Here is a 19,224-nt window from a genome sequence, read left to right as displayed (position 1 = left end):
AAGGATCTTCAAGTCCAATTCCTGTCCCTGCATAGGACAACCCTAAAATTCACACCATGTCTCTGAGGGCGTTGTCCAAGTGCTTCTTGGATAGTGTCAGGCTTGGTGCCGTGACTGCCTCCCCAGGGAGCCTGGTCCAGTGCTCCACCACCCTCTGGGGGAAGCATTAGGAAAACCTAATATCCTATCCAACCTAAACCTCCCCTGGCACATCTTCCTGCCATTCCCTCGGGTCCTGTCGTTGGTCACCAGAGAGAAGAGATCAGCGCCTGCCCCTGCTCCTCCCCTTGTGAGGAAGCTGCAGACCACGATGAGGTCTGCCCTCAGCCTCCTCTTCCCTAGGCTGAACAAACCAGGTGACTTTAGCCACTCCTCATACGGTTTCCCCTCTAAACCCTTCACCAACTTTGTGGCCCTCCCCTGAACACTCTCTAGTAGCTTTATATCCTTAATGTACTGTGGCACCCAAACCCGCACACAGCACTCGAGGTGAGGCCGCACCAGCGCAGAGCAGAGCGGGACAATCCCCTCCCTCGACTGGCTGCAGTGCAGGGCTTGATGCACCCCAGGGCACGGTTGGCCCTGTTGGCTGCCAGGGCACACCGTTGGCTCATGTTCAACTTGCCATCTCCACGGGGCTGCTCTCCAGCCTCTCGCTCCCCAGTCTGTGTGTACATCCAGGGTTGCCGTGCCCCGGGTGCAAAATCCGGCACTTGCCCTTGTTAAACTTCATACGGTTGGTGATTGCCCAGCTCTCTGATTTGTCTAGATCTCTCTTACAGAGCCCCTCTGCCCTTGAGAGTGTCAACAGCTCCTCCCAATTTTGTGTCATCAGCAAACTTAATCAGTGTTCCTTCCAGTCCTGCATCCAAGTCATTTATGAAGACATTAAAGATGCATTCTTGATGCATGTGGAAGGGGTGTGTATCCTTTCATACAATGAGATGTATTCAACCCTATTGCTTATCACCACGGACAAATGTATTGCACTTTCTCTTGCTGAAACAAGCAGACAGCACTTCCCTGCTTTTATGTAATTAATAGTCTTGCTGCTTGCTGTGGTGTGATTTTCAAAGATACATGAAACAGCAAAACACACTGATAGAACGACAAGCAGTAACAGTTGATCCTTTCTTTGAGAGTCTTATCTAAAAGTTGACAGGGTTAGACCCTAACCGTAGGCCAGGAGAAGGGGGTCACTTCTCAAAGAATCCCCTTCCAGCACCTGCAGTCAGAGCACATCTTTGTATGAGACTGTCAGTATTGAGAAGGCAGGTTTTTCCCCACACACTCCCCTCTGCTCTGCCTGTTCTCTCTTTAGAGAATGGCTCAAAGGGAAGGTGCCTTTTTTCCTTTCTTTTTGAGAAGAGAGCAGAGGGAGGAGAGCAGAAAATGATGTTGTTTTGATCTGCCTGTTTCTTATTTGAGTTGCATAAACACACCAGAGGATTTCTCTAAATTGAATTAAGCAAACCTTTCATGTTCTCTCCCTGCTTCAGGAAAGCTAATGTGGCTGCTTGCAGATTTGCAGCTACAGAGAAGACAAAGATCTGTAATGTGCACAGCCTCAAGTGCTGAGCAGCGTCATGCTGAAAGAACCTGCACAAGCTTTATTAGAGCATAAAAGCTTTCTGGGCACCAAGTGAAAATGTGTTTAAATCCCTGACAGGGATGAGAACATAGCACGTATTATCAGCATACGTACAGAGACAGGAAGGCGTTTGCATTTTGGATTTGCTGTAATTAAAAGGTTCCAACCTTTCCAAAAAGGTTGAAATGTTGGAAGGAGTAGACGTAAGGCTCCACTTTTTCTCCGTCTTCATACAAACATTTAGGTCTCTTGCCTTTTCTCTGCGTGCATGCCTGACTTACACTGATCCTAATGGCAATTTTTCCTGAATGTAAGGGATGTAAAAAACCATAGGCTTCTCTTTCATATTTATAATCATCATTTGGTACTCAGATTGTGACAGTCCCTAGTGTTCCCTGCCCTACATAGTGAAGGACTGACCTGCACTGTGCATGGCACTGAACACGGGGCAGAAAGATTGTCCCCAGGCTGCAATTCCTCACGAATCGGATCCTTTTCCTCACAAGCACATGTGTAGAGCTGCGTATCTTGAGAGATTATGGTCTGCACAGACCCCAGATAAAATGTGGCAGGTGTCTGTGAGGCAGAATGATGCAAACTGAACTGGAGCAGGAAGCGATGTTTGTGGATCAGCGGTGAACAGGTCGGATGATGATGTAGTAACTTTGGGTTCTTTGCAGGGAAAATTACTATTTCGGGAGGGTTTGAGTGTAGGCAAGTTTTGTCTGACTAGGATTGCCCTTATTTGGATAACTAATTTGGCAGACTAAAATTTTTCTGTGAAGAGTCTGTGAACTTAAGGGCGTATTATATATGTGATCTGTATCAAGTGGCATAGCTGGAGCTGCCAGTTAGAGGAATACAGGGCATGTGGATAAATGCTTTCTCCAGTATCGAACAGATGCAGAAAACAATTACTCAGGAGTAGGAAAAGGAATGCTATAAGGTTGAAAATGTCAAATTGGTCACCAGTAGCAGTCTGTAAAGATGAGAGAGAAAAGTGAGAAAGGAAGACCATGGCCATTGGACGGAGGATTTCTACCTAATATAAGAGGAAAATAAGTACATCTCTACTTTCTCACTTACGTAGATGGCAAATAGGAGCAAGTTGAAGGAAGATCTTTCCTTTCTCGGCTGTTCCTAGACATGACTGCCACTTCAGTGGTGACAGCCCTCCCTCCAGTTTCAGCTACTCAAATAGCAGTAGACAAAGACTGGGAATAGGCAGTGTGGATAAGCTGGTTATTGAATGTTTGGACTGTGACCCCCTTCTTCCAGTCAGCCTGTTAAATATTCATGTAAGTGGGCTCAGACAGATCCCTGCCATCTGTCTGGATTTATATGACTTCATCCAAACAGCTCCAAAACATGTAAAATTTTATCCTCAGAACAGCTCTTTAAAGAGAAAGGGATTTCTCACCTAGCTGAAGGGAAAAGGAATCAAAACACAAAGCGATTTAGCGAGTAACCAGATTTATTCACCTGAACTCCAGTAGACAGGATCCAAATTTAGCTCTTTTAAGTGCCAGGCCCAGCTATAGCCTCAGGCTTTCTAGGCAAAGGTGTTGTATATCTCACTTAATGTTGCTTATTAAGCATAAACAAAATGTTTGTATGCAACTATAAAGTAATCCAGAGGCACCGTTGCTCTGTGTGTGTATGGGTACAGAATGAAAGTATTTGATGAGAAGAAATCAATAATAAAACCATTGCACAGGCATCTCAGCCTGCACTGCATTCAGCTGCACACCTTGATGGCCAGATAAAACAGGACCATCATGCAAGCTCCAGTGAACGGTTTGCCCATATGGGCAATTCTGTGAGGGAACAGATTGTCACAGCTATGTTTGACCTGTTTTAGAGCAATTGCAGCTCTCCCTTGGCACTGTGGATGCGCTGTTGACATTTTAGCAGAGCTGCTTCAGAAAAAAATGAGTGCCATTGTCATAGCATGGCATTTTCCAAATGCGAAGCAATTCCTACATTTTAAATCAAGCAACAATCCCAATACTTTTTCCCTGTCTCCAGTCAGAGCCTCTTAAACAGTCTGAACAGGAAGGATGAAGGTACAAAACCATTGAGAAGACAAGCCCAGACTTTTCAGTGTACATGTATCAATCTACTGTGGATGTGAGGTGGTGTTACTCACATGCTTCAGGGATTTGAACCTGAAGAACAGACTCAGCTCTCAGAAGCCCACACGCAGGCAGGTTATCACAGAAGAGATGTCTGTGAGAGAGCTGATTTGGGGTGGTTGATTTTGTACCTGCTCCCAGAAGGGGGCAAATGCAGGGTAGCAGTCCACCTTACCTTAGCTTACTTTCTTATCTGTCCACACCCTCACCTTCTTGCTATTTTTAGGCATGAGTCCACTTTGAAAATAAAAAGGGATATATTTTCACTGTGGCACTTGAGAAGCTGTTACATGCATTTTGTAAACATGCCAGAGGGGATCTTTCTGCCTTTAATACCTTATTGAAATTTTTGTTCTTTCAAGGATCTTTCTCCTTGGCTTAGTCTTTAAGAATAGTCTCGAGACTGTGAGCTTACTCAATTGATACATTTTTGCTGATGATTTTTTTTTAAACTGTTTTTCAGGCATTGGAAAAAACGTCATCTGTGACCGAACAGCAACTCCCCTGGATGCCTTTAGGATGATGACAGCAGCTCATTATTACCCAAAGCTCATGAGCATCATGGGGAACGTTTTGCGCTTCCTGCCCGCTTTCGTGAAGATGAAGCAGCTGATCCAGGAGGGTTACGTAGGGGAGCTGCTGGTGTGTGAGGTGCAGGTTCACAGCGGAAGCCTGCTAGGCAAGAAGTACAACTGGAGCTGTGATGACCTGATGGGAGGCGGGGGCTTGCACTCAGTTGGCACCTACATCATCGACCTCCTGACCTTCCTCACCAGCCAGAAGGCTGTGAAAGTGCACGGGTTGCTCAAGACCTTTGTGAAGCAGACAGACCACATCAAGGGGATACGGCAGATCACCAGCGACGACTTCTGTACGTTTCAGATGGTCCTGGAAGGTGGCGTGTGCTGCACAGTGACACTCAACTTCAACGTCCCGGGGGAGTTCAAACAAGACATTATCGTGGTGGGTTCAGCAGGACGGCTGATTGTAATAGGCACTGATCTCTATGGACAGAGTAACAGCTCTCCTCAGCGGGAGCTCCTGCTAAAGGACTCCACGCCGGTGAGCAACTCCTTACTTCCAGAGAAGGCCTTCAGTGACATCCCATCCCCCTACCTCCGAGGCACCATTAAGATGGTTCAAGCTGTCCGGCAGGCATTTGAGGACCAGGACGACAGGAGGACCTGGGACGGGAGGCCCCTCACAATGGCTGCCACTTTTGACGACTGTCTGTATGCTCTGTGTGTGGTGGACACCATTAAAAAGTCAAACCAGTTGGGGGAGTGGCAGAACATTTCAATCATGACTGAGGAGCCAGAACTGAGCCCAGCATACTTAATCAGCGAAGCCATGCGGAAGAGCAGGATGTCTCTGTACTGCTAGCTCCTCTCAGCTCCTAAGAAAGAATAGGAATCAGACAGCTCTTGAAGGAAATGGTAATTGAGCCCCTGTGAAGGGCTTGGGCATCTTAGAAACAGCTGAGGATATGGGAGAAGGAAATATGGTGTTTGGATCAACTAAATCTGTTGGTGGCTAAATGCCAAAGTGGTAACGTCCTTAGAAATGCCCAAAATAGATAGGAGACTTAAGAGCTGACATAACTGTTTTAATAACAGTATTAGCTGGCTGATTGGAAAGATATATCATGGACTCATCTCCTGCTTGCAGGTGCTTTAGATTATCCAATTGTGTTTACTGTGAAGGTTGGGAAGATCCTTTTAGATTTTCCTTACCTATCAGAGGGCTGTGAAGGTACTGTCATGTCATTAAATTTTATGTAGTGTCTGACATGAATGGTTCCTACCATGACAGCTGACACCACCGTGCTGTATTACTACACCTCTAACCAACACACAGAATATAGGACTTGTTGTGGAAGTGTCGCGTGATACGGAAAATCTCGGCAGCTCACTTTTCATATAGCTTGTTAGGAGCTTCTCTGTGTTGGTTTAGCTAGTTGGTTTTTGTTTTGTTTTATTTAAAGCACAATTAAGTAGGAAAATGTGTGGCTTTTAAAAGAAAGCAGTCCTCAACCACAGTGAATATACCCTGGTATTGGGGGAGGGAGGGTCTTCTGTGAGCTCCCGGTAAGCTTCAGTGTTCACTGCACAGGTTTGCTAATTGCAATGGGTTGTGCGAAACCTTCGTGGATGGCAAGTGGCGTGATGCAATAGTGATAATGGGTTTTATTATACATCTGAACTCAGGCTAGCCTTATGAAGGTTTACACACAGTTTCCTGTGTCTGGGACTGACTTTTGAGTGAATTCATTGCGCATTTTAGTTTTAGGTGGAAAACAGTAGAAATACAACCTGAAACCGCATGATGCTTAGACGGGTGGTATTCTTTTAAACCTTTGTGAGCTCACACTTGAAAGATGCTCACCATCAACTAATTTCATATAGCTCAACCCAGAAGCTTTCACCTCTGCGGAGTGGTGAGCATGAGTGAAAAACAAAAGGGATGAGAAAATTTCCCGTCCATTTCCTGGGGGGGGGGAATTACGTAAGACCCCCACCTCTCCACCTCCTTAAAGTGGCCAGCTACTGGTACTGTAGTAGTAATTCCCTGTCATTGGCGCAGGGGAGGACAAACTCGTTTGATATGTTTGTCCTGTTCTTCTTTTAAATATTTTAGATTGCAGTCTTGAAATAATATATTCTTTGGAGAATATGTTCTCAAAAGAATATAGTGAAAGGCACATGAAATATCCCAGTAAACAGGGATACCGCTTTTCTGCATAAAGCTGCTCCAGTGCTCATGTGTTTACAGTGCTAAGTCCTAGGACTACAGTGCTAGGGCAGATACGAAAAAAAAAAAGAACACAAGCATATAGCACTAAATTATATTAAACTTGAGAAAAACCTTTTCAGGTTTTTTTGTTAATTTTGACGAGGGGAAAGGAGAGAACATTTGGATGAGCAGTAAATTAAAAGAGAAAATATGACCCTCTTTCTCAAGGCCATCAGATTAGTGTTGCCATTTTAGGTTTGAAAGAGAACCGTCAGAATAATTTTGTTTTTAAAAAAACACTTACAGTTTTGTTATTTTTAGGAGCACTAAGGGCTTCTGTAGAGGCTTCTCCTGCAAATGACTCCATATGATTGATGTATGCTCCTGCCTGTCCCATGCCCAGTTTTAGAGCTTCATGTTATTGAACAGGAGGGCATTGATAATGTGTTTCATCTCATCTGCCTTTAGTCAGCTGAAAGTTGGGTATCTTGTCCTGGTCAGCTGTGCAAGGACACAGTAGTCAATACAGAGAGCTCTCCAAAGGCTGACTCAGTTCATCCTAAGATTCATGCAGAAGGAGGTGCCCACTGGAAATTCCTGTCCTCCTTTGCAGAGAATCTTGGCTTCTGAATTTTTAGGTGGCTAAAGTTAGGAAACGTGAGTCCCACCCCAAAATTAGTAATGTGCACTTAAGTCTTGAAGACCATATGTGTGACCTTCCATGAAATATTCCCCATAGTGTAATAGCATGACTGATGAAGGAATAATGTAATACTGCAAAACCACACCCAAATGGAGAATTGTTTCTATCCATGTTGTTCTGCCAGTTCTAGCAACTGTCTCTGGGGCTGACTGCTTCTGCTAAGACCTCAGGCAAGCTTTCATCATTCCTTCTTGGAATCAGCCCTCGACAAGTTTGGATGTTTTTCCTAAAAATTGATTTATTTGAGAATTCCTGATGTGCCAACAGGAATTTCCCATTAAAACTGTCATGGCATACCACGCTATCCAGTTCCTGGCCTGAAAAATACACAGAGAAATACAGAAGAGAGAATTTGATCAAGAAATCATCTCTCTCTAAAAAATGGAGTTAGCCCCAGGGGGATCAAGAGAGTTTTCATATAGTAAGGCAAAAGCCATTGATTGAAAATAGTGCTAGTTCGAGTCATGAATGCAAGCCCGTAGATAATTACCCATGTCTAGTTAAACATCACCCAAAACTGGAACAAAACATGGACCAAAATGTTTGTGAGTCTTGCTTCTTAGTGGTTTGGCCATTGTGCTGGAATTGTTGTTCATGTCTTTGCACCTCGTTTTGGTTCACAAATGTTGAGAGTTTTTCCTATCTTTTTTTTTTTTTTTTTTCCCCTGTGTCTTTCTGGGTTTTGTGATGCCAGCTGGAAGAAGATATGCTGGAATCCTGTTCCCCACCCCTGCAGCGAACAGTCCCCAGGCAAGACACAGGGTATAGGGATAGTACTACTGACCTCAGTCTTTCTGTCCCGATACAAATGTTTAGGTGACAGGCATCATCCATCAGTAAGTGCAGACTTACTGACGCAGATAGTGCTGCTTAGCAGAAAGAAAATCTAATGCTTTTGTTACATAGCCATCTGATGCTAGTATTAGTACTGGCTTGCAAATGGGTTGAATCCGGTACAGCTTATTGTGCAGCCACAGTGCTGGCCCCAGAGAGGCAGGCAGAATGAGCAGGGGCAGGGTGGGACCTCCTCTTCTGACAGCCACAGAGATCTTATGCTAGAGTTAGGTGAGTTGTTACCTAACTGGGATGGCAGCATACATTCAGGATTGTATGACAGTTTTTCCATTCTCTAGGAGAAGGAAGGTGCTGTAGTATCAAGTATAAAGATGCTAAACTTCCACCTGGCTTAGAGGAGGAAGGAATTGGTTTGTTTAGATAACGTGTATTACTATTCTGATAAATTGTTACTTTAGACTCTGGGATCTTTCTTGGCAGCATCAAGCCCTCTGCTCTTTTGGTACAGTTGAAAGTACATTGACTTGCCCTAAGTAGCCTCTGGAGTTCATGCTGGGTTTAAGAATTTGGGCAGCAGATAGCAGAGATGTACTCGATTGAACTCAAAAGCGGTACCACACCAGGAAACATATATTCAGAATTGCACTTTCAGTGCTGTTCTTTAATGCTGTGCCACAAGGTTTGAGGTGAATGCTGCTACAATTGGTGCAGGCCTAATAGCCAAACTGCGGCTACTGCTGGAATTTACAGTAGCCCCCAAACAACCTTGTTCCTACACTAGGTAAGAAATGTTCATTCCTCTTTCCCAGGGCTGCTGTTGGAGAGGCTCTTTCCTTTGCCATCAACCTGTGCACATCGGATACTGAACATTATGGTCTGTTGCCAAAGACAAAAAGAGCCAAAGGGGAGAGCCCAGGTGAAATGCTTTGCTGCTCTGCAGGGGCCTGTTCCAATGCTGGGATGGTCAGCTGAGAGACGATAACTTATCTTCCATGGGAATTGCATGGGGGTCCACACCAAGGGTAGGCAACCCTATGCTGTGTGACAGCAGGGCACAACTGAAGCCTGAGAAGGGACCTAGCCCTCGGAAAAGCAGCGTCTGTCCTATACTCCTGATAGATCCGTGCACGTCCTCAGTGCTGAACTCAGTGAAGTCCTACATGCAGGCATAACAACTCTGCAGCAGCTTGGGGTTTCCTATATCTAATACCATGCATGTGTTACATTAGTAGTACTTTAGCTTTGTAGTTAGAAAATACCAAGTAGAGATGATGCGTTCTTACCCATGCAGCCAATATGGCAGAGAATCAGGGCACGCATAGACAAGTTTAGGCTCAGGATGGGCTGCTGCGGAGTTCATCCTTTGCTTTGGCTGAAAGCATGAGAAATTCCTGCCCAGCCAGCACAGGGCAATCAGAGGCACTCTCCACTTTGTACTTCGTGTTTCCTTCTTTTCGAAAGCTTTCGAATCAGTGACTGTTCAAGTGAACAGCTGTCCTGGAAGTTCAGCCATTCAAAAAGGAGGCTTTTCTGCTGCGTGTGGTCACAGCACAAGGACAATTAAATTTCTCTGTTACCTTCTTTATTTCTGTGTCCATACAAATGTGGAAAAGACCCAGACAATTTAAAACTACTCAATTCTCTACCCCCCCCAAAAAAAAAATAAAATGCTGGTTTTATTTAATGGGTAAAGATAAACACAGTATCTTGATGGTGTCGTTGCAGAGATTCAGAAATTACTGAGGACAGAATTTCTTGTTGCTGGGAATTCTTACACTTTACTTTTATCTATGGCCTTCAAAATAAAACGTCACAATTTCTGAAATCTATTCACTGCTAAGTTCCGTATTTACAAGGGTTTAAAAGTACCCAGCAGACTTTTGGCTTTGTACAGATGCTCAGCACTGGTGTGACGTTCCAGTGGCTCAGTGATGTACCCTTAAGTATGTATGAAACTCAACACTGGAGTGTTTGACCTCCGCAGTGCTCTCTGGGTATCCAGGACTAGTTGTGAAATGGCAGGATTATTCAGGACAGCAGTTTCTTGTTGTTGTTGTTGAAGTTGTTACTTGTGGGAAGCTAAGTTTGTACATTTTAGAGATGAAGTATGACTGAACAATAATTGGCAGTCTTATCTACTTTAAAATTTCCTCTCTCTTGAGCTTCTGGATGAAGTCAATCCAATGAAAATAATTTCCCCTTAACAATAACTGCCCACTTCCATTTGCTCATGAAAAGAAGAAATTTTAAGTAAATGGGACTATACATAATGCTGCATTCATGAACCGATGTCATAACCTCATGACTTAACTGAAGCCAGAGCCCAAGCAAGTAATGACTTTTTCAAAGCTGCCAAATCGAAGCCTTGGGGTTGGGGAATGAAGGGTATCAGCATAGGTCAAACTGAAATAGCTTTTATTCAGCATTTTCAGTTAAATGAATAAACAGAATTGCTACGGTCAATCCAAAACTGAACACAAAACATGTCTGTAGAAGGTAATTTACATTTTTTTCTTTTGGGATTAAGTTCCATTTTTAAAGAATGATGTATTGAAATGAAAAATTTGAAAAAAAAAAAATCTGTCTTGTATTATGTTTTGGCATGTGAGAAATTAACTGTTTGGGCTTGGGCGTGCATTTTTTTTGGTTGGGGTTTTGGGGGTTGCGGGTTTTTTTAAGTTCATACTTTAAAAAAATCCCCTCCATTAGGTTCAGTGAACGTCCATTAAGGACATTCAGTGAATTCAGCTGCCCTTGGGCAGGTTTGGCTCTGACCTGCAGTGTCATGCAGTGACCCCATTTCTAGCATCTGGGTTTGTCCATCTGGGTTTCATTTGTGTCGTCTTGTGGCAGTGGGAAAACTGGTTCATTACATGGAGTTGGCTAAAGATAATCAAGATACTTTCTGCAGCAGTGCCAGCCACCGTCTTTAAAAGCACTTAACTCTTAACTTGTTTACCATGGTTATTTATGACCTTCCAGCCATGTGCTGTCCAATACTTCCTTTTCTTTTTACACCGGCCGTCAGACTCGCTTCCGTCCCCTTTCTGTTTCTCATTCCATTGCAAGCCACAAGGCGAGTCTCCCTTGTTTCTCACCGAGCTCACGCTCAGTCTATGTTACACGTGGCATACAGGGTGGCTAACCTACGACTTGAAGTAACTTTTAACACAGATTCATTAAAGAATGTGTTGACACCCCAGCTACTCAAGTACGTGGCATAGCGAATGCCCAGCCAGGGCAGGAATCAGAGCTCCCTGCTATGCTGTGCTTCACATGTGACACTCACTGTTTCTCTCTGTACTGGTTTTCTTTTATTTGGTTTTGAAAACGAGAATATGTTCAGTTTGTTGCTGTGTCAATATTAAGTATATATTTATTGTTTTTCAGACATACATACATATATATAAATGCTATATATATAATGTCAACGCATGGACATATGTACAGTAGATATTTTAAAGAGCTATTTATCAAGAAAAGTAAGTGTTATAAGTAAACAGAGTTTATATTTTATATATTATGTAGATAGCAAAAAAAAAAAAAAGTGGTTAAATTATAGTAGGACTTTTCGGGGTGGGAGGTGGGGTTTGAGAAACAGGGCAAGGGCTGGTTCTAGCATTTTAAATAGCCAAACTACTTTGTACGGAAGCTGCCTGCTGTGCCTCTCGGCTGCAATATCTGTTTGTTTCTTCTTCTGGAAGATGATGTGCATTGTTACTTTTACATTGCTTGGGGAATGTAGTTAGTTTATTCTCAGCCAACTGGTATGTGCTGCTTAAAACATGGTTTCCTGCTGTTCTGCATATTTGCATTGATGGAATAAAAGGATCTTAACTGGCAAATAAAGATGTAAAAGGATGTGATCTCAGCTGTCTGTCATTTCTCCCCACACTTCTCTTTTGGCGGGGTAATAACCATCACCTTTGCCTGGTTTCTGGCCTGCCTGTTAAGTTCAATGGAGTAAAATTCTGGCTTTGTGCTTGGGGGTGGGATTGTGGTGGAGGGAGAGAGGGAAGGAGGTTTAACACTAAGCTATTTGAAGGTTTAATGTTATGGCAAGGCCTGAACTAACTCCTGCTGGAGTGATGTGTCCTGAGGAGACAGCTGGTTTTATTGCCAGTGGATGCCAACATGTCCAGTGGCATAGCAAGATGGGGGTGTTGGGCATCCCTGCTGAGCACAGCTGGGAGATCCTTTCAGGGCCCTCCTTCCCGCCTCCCCACTGGTGTCCTGGTGTGCCTTTGCCTTCATCGTCCTCAGCTCCTTCCAGTGACGTCCCCATGCCCACCTGATCCTCACTCCCATCTGCCAGGAGCTGTCAAGTCTTTCCTGCTTGCCCTGGTGCTCCTTTTCTCTCTTGTATGCAGGTGTCCTATCAGCCTAGTGAGGAGCTTGTTACTCCAGCCCTTCTGATGCTGGAGAAAATGTCACCTGAGTACGAAGCAGAAGATAATACGAAGTGGTGGGAAATTCTAGGCTCTAAGTAAGGATTTATTGCCTCTGTGATTGGTTCGTAAAAAAGGATAGAGCTTTTCCTATGCTGCTTTTTCTATTTTACAGCAGAGCACACAGAAAGATGTTGGATTCTACTCGTGTCAGTGCTCACTCTTTTCCCAGGCACTACGACAATACAGCAAACCCGAGGCACAAATCTGAGAAGGGATGGGAAATCGTCATCCCTTACAATGCACGCTGCCCTCAGGTCACATGGTCTTGTGAAGGGAACCCTGTATTTTTTATATCTGTAAAAACTTACAGAGTGGGTATAGCATTTACTGCATCCCAGAAATGCAGCATGTTAGCAGTTTCTACTACTACCATTGCAGCTATCATATTTTAAAGAGGTACTGATGTTTATATACACATAAAATACATATTTATCAGTTTTAATACACATTGTTTTCTTTGGCTGAAGAGGAGAAAAGCACAAGGCAAGGAAGAGTCAGTGCCCAGGTCTTCAGGAATTACATTTTAATGTTTGCCTTGCTCTCAGGAGTAGATGTAGTATAACCTTGCTCAGGTTTCCAGATCACTGTCTCCAACTAATCAATTAGGCACTAAAATAAAATAGGGCCAAATTTTATGGTACGTCCTTTCCCAATAACTTCACAGTAAAACAAGGCCTACTTCCATTTCAAAGGTTAAAACACAGAAATCTTTGGAAAACAGTTCCTAGGGGAGCAATTACTGTGGAAGAGTGTCAGAGATACAGTGGGATTATTAGTACACAGAGCACACAATATATAACTGTATAGGTAAGTGCAAATGCAAGAGTGAGTATAAACATTCCACACTAATGAGGCTACATAAATGCTAATGTAAACATTTTCAAACCTGGGCCAGCACAGTAAGACACTGAAGTGTAGATTTATGAACCCAAGTTCATTAAGTTCTGCTCTTAAAACAAACTGCAAAAATGTGGGCAAGGGGGAAAACCTATTGCCATTTTCCATAATTTCTGAAGAATCAAGGCTTCCACAGCTCCCCTGGCTAGCTCTGCTGTTCTCTGGAGCCCCTATTGATTAGCAGGCATGTAGTAAAAACAATGGGTGGCTTGTAGCCATAAATATTAATCAGAAGAATGTTAAATGCACTGCATTGTTCTCTTCAGGAATGAAGAGTTTGCTGGGGCAGGGGTTATTAAGAAGTGCTGCTGTGCCAAAGAGAAGACGCACTTAATGCCTTTGTTACTGATTCCTGTTGAGTGGTGGAAAGCCGCGGCGATCTTTGCGTTGCTGCGGTACCAGTGGAAAACTCACATTTCAGAGTGGGCATATGCAATGCACAGAACACAAGGGCTTTTTGCCCCACGTAATACTCCGGAGCAGCTCAAATCAGGGTGAGACAGCGCGGCTCTTCCTAGAGCAGCCTTTCCTGGGGCTGGAGGCTGGGGGAATGGCCGCTGCAGCCCAGAGGTGCCCAGGTGCCTCTTGCTTGGCCTGCTCAGGCCCATGTGCCTGTGCTGGTCACTGCTGCAGCCACCATGCTCAACATGGAAGGGGGAAATTTCCATCAGGCATCCCCAGCAGGCAGCCCTTGAAGTCACCAGACCTGTCACCTGTCCCACAGCACTATTTAGTACCAGCTTGTCTCCTGCATATGTTGCCTTTTGTAATAGGTTTTCCACTTGGGATTGCTCCAGCTAGTGACTTTAGCACCACTAACCTTGGTGTGGCACTGCATCTTTGCTTCAAAATTAGTAATTCTGACAATTTACTCGCAGCTGCAGCTCCGTGAGCAGCCGCTGATGGATGAGGCAGGGCTGCTGACCAGTGCAGGGCACCAGCCCTTACTCTTGGCCCCAACTGCTTGTTCCTGCCTTCCTCAGGTACTGGCACTGGGGAGCACACATGCAGCCAGCTGGTTAACATGATCATGGATTTAGCTGAAAACTAACAACAAGGTTTTTTTAGTAGGTTAGTTTTTAGGCAGATCAGTTCCTGATCTGAGTCATTGTCGACAGCAATTTATGCCAGATTACTTTAATAGCAGAATGTAAATAGAAACCGGGTCTGCTGACTGCCAGAAATGTGCTTTTTTCATCAGATCAAAGAGTTGGTAGAGTAACTGCAGAATAATAAACAGGACCAAAAGAAAACAGAATGGACAGAGGAAAACAATTTTAAGTTCTCTATTTCCATATAAAAGGATATACATGTAAGCAAATGTTTCTTAAGAAGCTGGAGGCCCCCTCCTCCAGACATGGAAGTGATATATATATACAGGTTCTTAGAGAAGGCTTTCAGAGACTGCTCCTATCTGTTTTAATAACTCTGCCTTTCGCAGTTAATCACATCTTGCAGACTGAAGACTTTTACAGAATTTATCATATCACAGCCAGGCAATGATGACAGCCTCTGAATGCAACTGGCTTTGTCACTTGGGCAAGTAAGTTTTACGCAGCATTTCAGCCAAACCTGAAAAAGCTCAGACCTGCATTTCAGATTTTCAGAATGCAGAAATAGGTGGAAATAGAGGTTGGCTTGTAGCATAATGCATTTTCTTGGGTGGCTTTTTTCCCCCGCTGCTGTCCCTAAATTGCTAGATATTTTCTTTTTTTTAACGTTTCTTCTCAGTGGTGCTGGTGGTTGTACCTTCTGGAAGTATTTGTGATGAAAAGGGGCCTTACACTACTAACATGACAAGCTCTCCAGCTCAAGAAGGAAGGTAATCAGAAAAAGAATGAAAGTCAGGACCAGGATAAAAAGCAGATTCACAAGAAACAAGAATGTCCCTGGGTGCTGACGATTGATTCTCTATCCTCTTAAATTGATAGAAACATCCCAAACATGACTGTGGCACAGTTAGGAAGTTAGCACGCAGCAGAGTCTGTGCCCGCTAAGCAAGCTGCTTGTAACTACCCTCTTCTGGAGATGATGAAATTAGTAATAGGGCTGTGGCCCTTCTGTGCCAGCTGGCCTTAGTGCCAGAGGGTGGTCCTGGGCGCTTCATCTGCTGCTATGGATGTAGCTGAGAGTTGAGAACTGGTCGGTAGAACGGAAGGATGTTGGTATTTCAAAACTAGTGTGTTAAAAAATGAGTCTATCTCTGGCCCAGTGAGAGGAAATACAGGTATAAGCTGTGCCGGGCTGTTTCAGCACAACATTTTTTGTTAAAATGGATTATTTTCCCATTCACTTTTCTATGCCTTCTGCTTGCAGTTCCATGGCAGCAGAAACAGCTTCCTGGGGGACGCTCTGCCCTTTTGGCCACAGACCTTGCTAGCTGGGAGTAACTCCTGTTGCTTAGGCCTACAGGAGGAACAAGGCCTCTGTGGAGAAGAAGGGACTGAGTCACTTGCTGATCAGACAAAGCTCACAGCTCTCCACCCCCATTTGGCAAACTGTCTATTACTGCTTCACATGTATGAAGTGCCTTATGAAGATTCACAGAATGAGCTGTTGTGAGTATTCCCATTTTGCAGCTGGCAAGGTGAGGCAGAGGTGAAGTTGGTGAGATCACCCTCTAATGGATTTCTCTTTTCTCTGAATTTCCTACCTGGATTATTAGGTTTGCCCTCTCCCATTGGCTGAACCCGTTACTCAAAATGTCACTGCAGAGGGCCCTCTGAATTTCTAAGATGATAGAAATGTCTCATTCCAGACCAGGTACAAGCTCAGGTCTTTATCGAATTTCAGCTTACTTGGAAGTACTCTTACAAATAGTAATTTTTTTTTCTAATTTTTAATTTTCTTGTAGCTTCTAACTTTTTTTTAGATTTGTTAAAGACAGTTTTTGGTAGGATTTTCCTACTTTTATGGACTAAGTGGTCGAACTATTTAGCTTTAAAAAGGTATTTTAAAACTGTAGTGCTGGAAGATTTGAAATTACATGCTGTTATTTATTTATACATATATATAGTGATATTTGTGTTTATAAAAGGGTCTTATTGGCTTTAAAAAGGAGGTACATACCATCATCTTCACTTTATCTTTTGGAAAACCAGAGACAGAATGGTAAACAATGCTGTCCAAGACCACACAGAGAAGTCCATGACAGCCAGGTACTAAATCCTGCTGCTTTAATTTCTAGTTCCCGTTAAATAGTTCTTAAACCTAATATAATTCTCATTCATTATAATTAATATAATTAGTCATGTATAATTAATGCCTAATATGCAGCTGTGGTTTGTGAATGCCAAATAAGCTAGTGTTTTCTGCACAGCCTAAGTTCAAATTAATCAGTTTAGAAAAGCACTAGCAACACCAAAGCCAATGCCAACAGCTTTACCTAAGTGAATACAGTTTGCGTAATTCCATCTATGAAGGGGAAGGTGAGAGACACTGCACCCTCCGTGCATTGATTTTAAAACCAAGCTGATAAAACTAGAACCAGACTTATGTGCTGACCAGAAAATCACTAAAATAATCAATCAGCCTGATAAAGTCCAAGTCAGTTAGGACAAAACTGCAGTTCTGTTCTGTGTTTTGAGATAAGGACGCTAGAGGAGTGTATGTGCCTGCACCCTATAGTTCACACTGCTCAGTTTGGCAAGGATTTCTGGTCCAAAACCCTTCAGAGAACACCCCTTTCAGTTCCCACTTGCAAGTTTTCAAAGGTAGTGGCTGCAAATCAATACCTGGAGAGGCAGGTAATAATCATCCCAGTGTAATTCGGAAATTTAGGAGGTAAAGCATTCTGTGATTTTTGCAGTTTTCTATTATTCTGTACAACAACAACCAGAGAGCAGGACATTGGCAGCACCTTAAATGACCATAGAAATGCAGACCTAGAAAGCCAACATAGAAAATCATGATTAGGAGAGAGGTGAGACTATTTTGTCCTATCACAAAACAAACATCAGTCTGCCATTCCAGTTTAACAGCTTGTCTTCATATATTAAAACAAGCCTCCAAACCATGACGGGTATAATTTAGAGCAATTAATTAGTTGCTGCTCAATCCTTTAAATGAATGTGCTAGCAAAGCCCTCTGAGCTCCACCGAGATCAAAAGCCTGCTTGGGCACAAGGCTCCCCTCCCCCTTGGTAGGCAGTCTTTCTGAAAGAAAGTGATTAAGTGACAAATTATTCTTTGGAGGTACAAGTGCTGTGTCTGCTTTGGTTGGAGCTGATCCGTTCACCCTTACATTAGTGGTCCCAGGGAAGCCACTGGGTTAGGGTCTTGTCTTTGAGCCTGCAGAGCAGGTTGGAGCTATGAACTCGTTTCCATGGCCAAATGAGCAAGCAGCTAGCCAGGTGCTGTCCTCAGTGTAGGTCCTGGCCGACGAAGGTGGCAATGGTGAACAACACCTGATCAGCTTCTGCAGTCCTGGCTGTTGAAATGATGCCACGAAACTCTGGCTCTGCTAGGCTCGCTTCAGAGAATGTCTGGTTCAAATATGCCCAGGGACTGAAATGAACCATCTCCATCTCCATCCCGGATCACAGAACTCAAGAGGAGTAAAATCCTTTGCAATTACTCCTCCAGTCCACTGCACTGTGCAGTTTGCTCAGACCCCAAAGTTTTAGGGATACTTGGTTGAGTGAGGAATACAGAATCTAACTGCCATAACCAGCTTGTGACCTGGAATTAGCTTCTGGGCATATCTGTGGCTCAGATACAAGAGGAAATATTGCAAAGACTGAAACCCATTCCTAATTCCTACTTGCTTTCTCACTGTGTGGCAGATACCCGCATATTGCCACAATTTTTGCTCCATTTATAACCAGATATAGTGATCATACCGATCATATATAGTGAGTTGGCGGGGTTCATCAAGAAGGCTTTAAACTAGGGTTGAAGGGGGAAGGAGATATAACCAGGCTCACTAGAGAGGAGCCTAGGGGTGGCATGCCAAGGCTGGGGGTGAAATCGATAGCCCAGCTCAAGTGAATCTACACTAATGCATGCAGCATGGGCAACAAACAGGAGGAACTGGAAGCCATTATGCAGCAGGATAGCTATGACTTAGTGGCCATCACGGAGACATGGTGGGATGACTGTCATGACTGGAGTGCTGCAATGGATGGCTATAAGCTCTTCAAGGAGGGATAGGCAAGGAAGGAGAGGTGGTTGGGTGGCTCTATGTTAGGGAGTGTTTCAATTGTATAGAGTTCAACGACTGTGATGATAAGGTCGAGTGCTTATGGGTAAGGATGAGGGGGAAGGCCAACAAGGCAGATGTCCTGCTGGGAGTCTGTTATGGACCACCCAAGCAGGATGAAGAGGTAGGTGAAGCATTCTACAAGTGGCTGGCAGAAGTCTCACAATCGCTAGCCCTTGTTGTCTGGGGGACTCCAACTTACTGGATGTCTGCCAGAAATATAACACAGAAGAGAGGAAACACTCTAGGAGGTTCCTGGAGTGGGTGGAAGATAACTTCCTGACACAGCTGGTAAGTGAGCCTACCAGGGGAGGTGCCTTGCTTGACCTGCTGTTTACAGAGAAGGACTGGTGGGAGATGTGGTAGTCAGAGGCCATCTTGGGCTTAGTGACCATGATATGATACAGTTCTTGATTCTTGGTGAAGTAAGGAGGGGGGTCAGCAAAACCACCACCATGGACTTCCGAAGGGCAGACTTTGGCTTGTTCAGGGCACTGGTTGGGAGAGTCCCTTGGGAGACAGTTATGAAGGGCAAAGGAGTCCAGGAAGGCTGGGCTTTCTTCAAGAAGGAAGTCTTAAAGGCACAGGAGCAGGCTGTCCCCATGTGCGACAAGATGAACTGGCAGGGAAGGCAACTGTCCTGGCTGAACTGGGAGCTTTTTCTGGAACTCAAGAAAAAAAAGGAGAGTTTACCACTTCTGGTAAATCAAGAAGGGTACA

General features: G+C 44.0%; 1 protein-coding gene across 1 annotated transcript in view; it reads left to right on the top strand.

The window, feature by feature from the left end:
* The window catches only part of GFOD1 (Gfo/Idh/MocA-like oxidoreductase domain containing 1), a 74,537-nt gene extending 62,714 nt beyond the window's left edge, over positions 1-11,823 (top strand). The window contains exon 2 of the mRNA XM_064443608.1: positions 4,190-11,823. Coding sequence (XP_064299678.1) covers positions 4,190-5,109 — 920 coding nt within the window. The 3' untranslated portion in view covers positions 5,110-11,823. The remainder of the gene's footprint in view (positions 1-4,189) is intronic.
* Positions 11,824-19,224: the final 7,401 nt, after the last annotated feature.

This window comes from Phalacrocorax carbo, chromosome 2 (assembly GCF_963921805.1).
Source record: "Phalacrocorax carbo chromosome 2, bPhaCar2.1, whole genome shotgun sequence".
In the NCBI taxonomy this organism is placed as follows: Eukaryota; Metazoa; Chordata; class Aves; order Suliformes; family Phalacrocoracidae; genus Phalacrocorax; species Phalacrocorax carbo.
The sequence above is the reverse complement of the archived record's forward strand: the minus strand, read 5'-3'. Positions and strand labels throughout refer to the sequence as shown.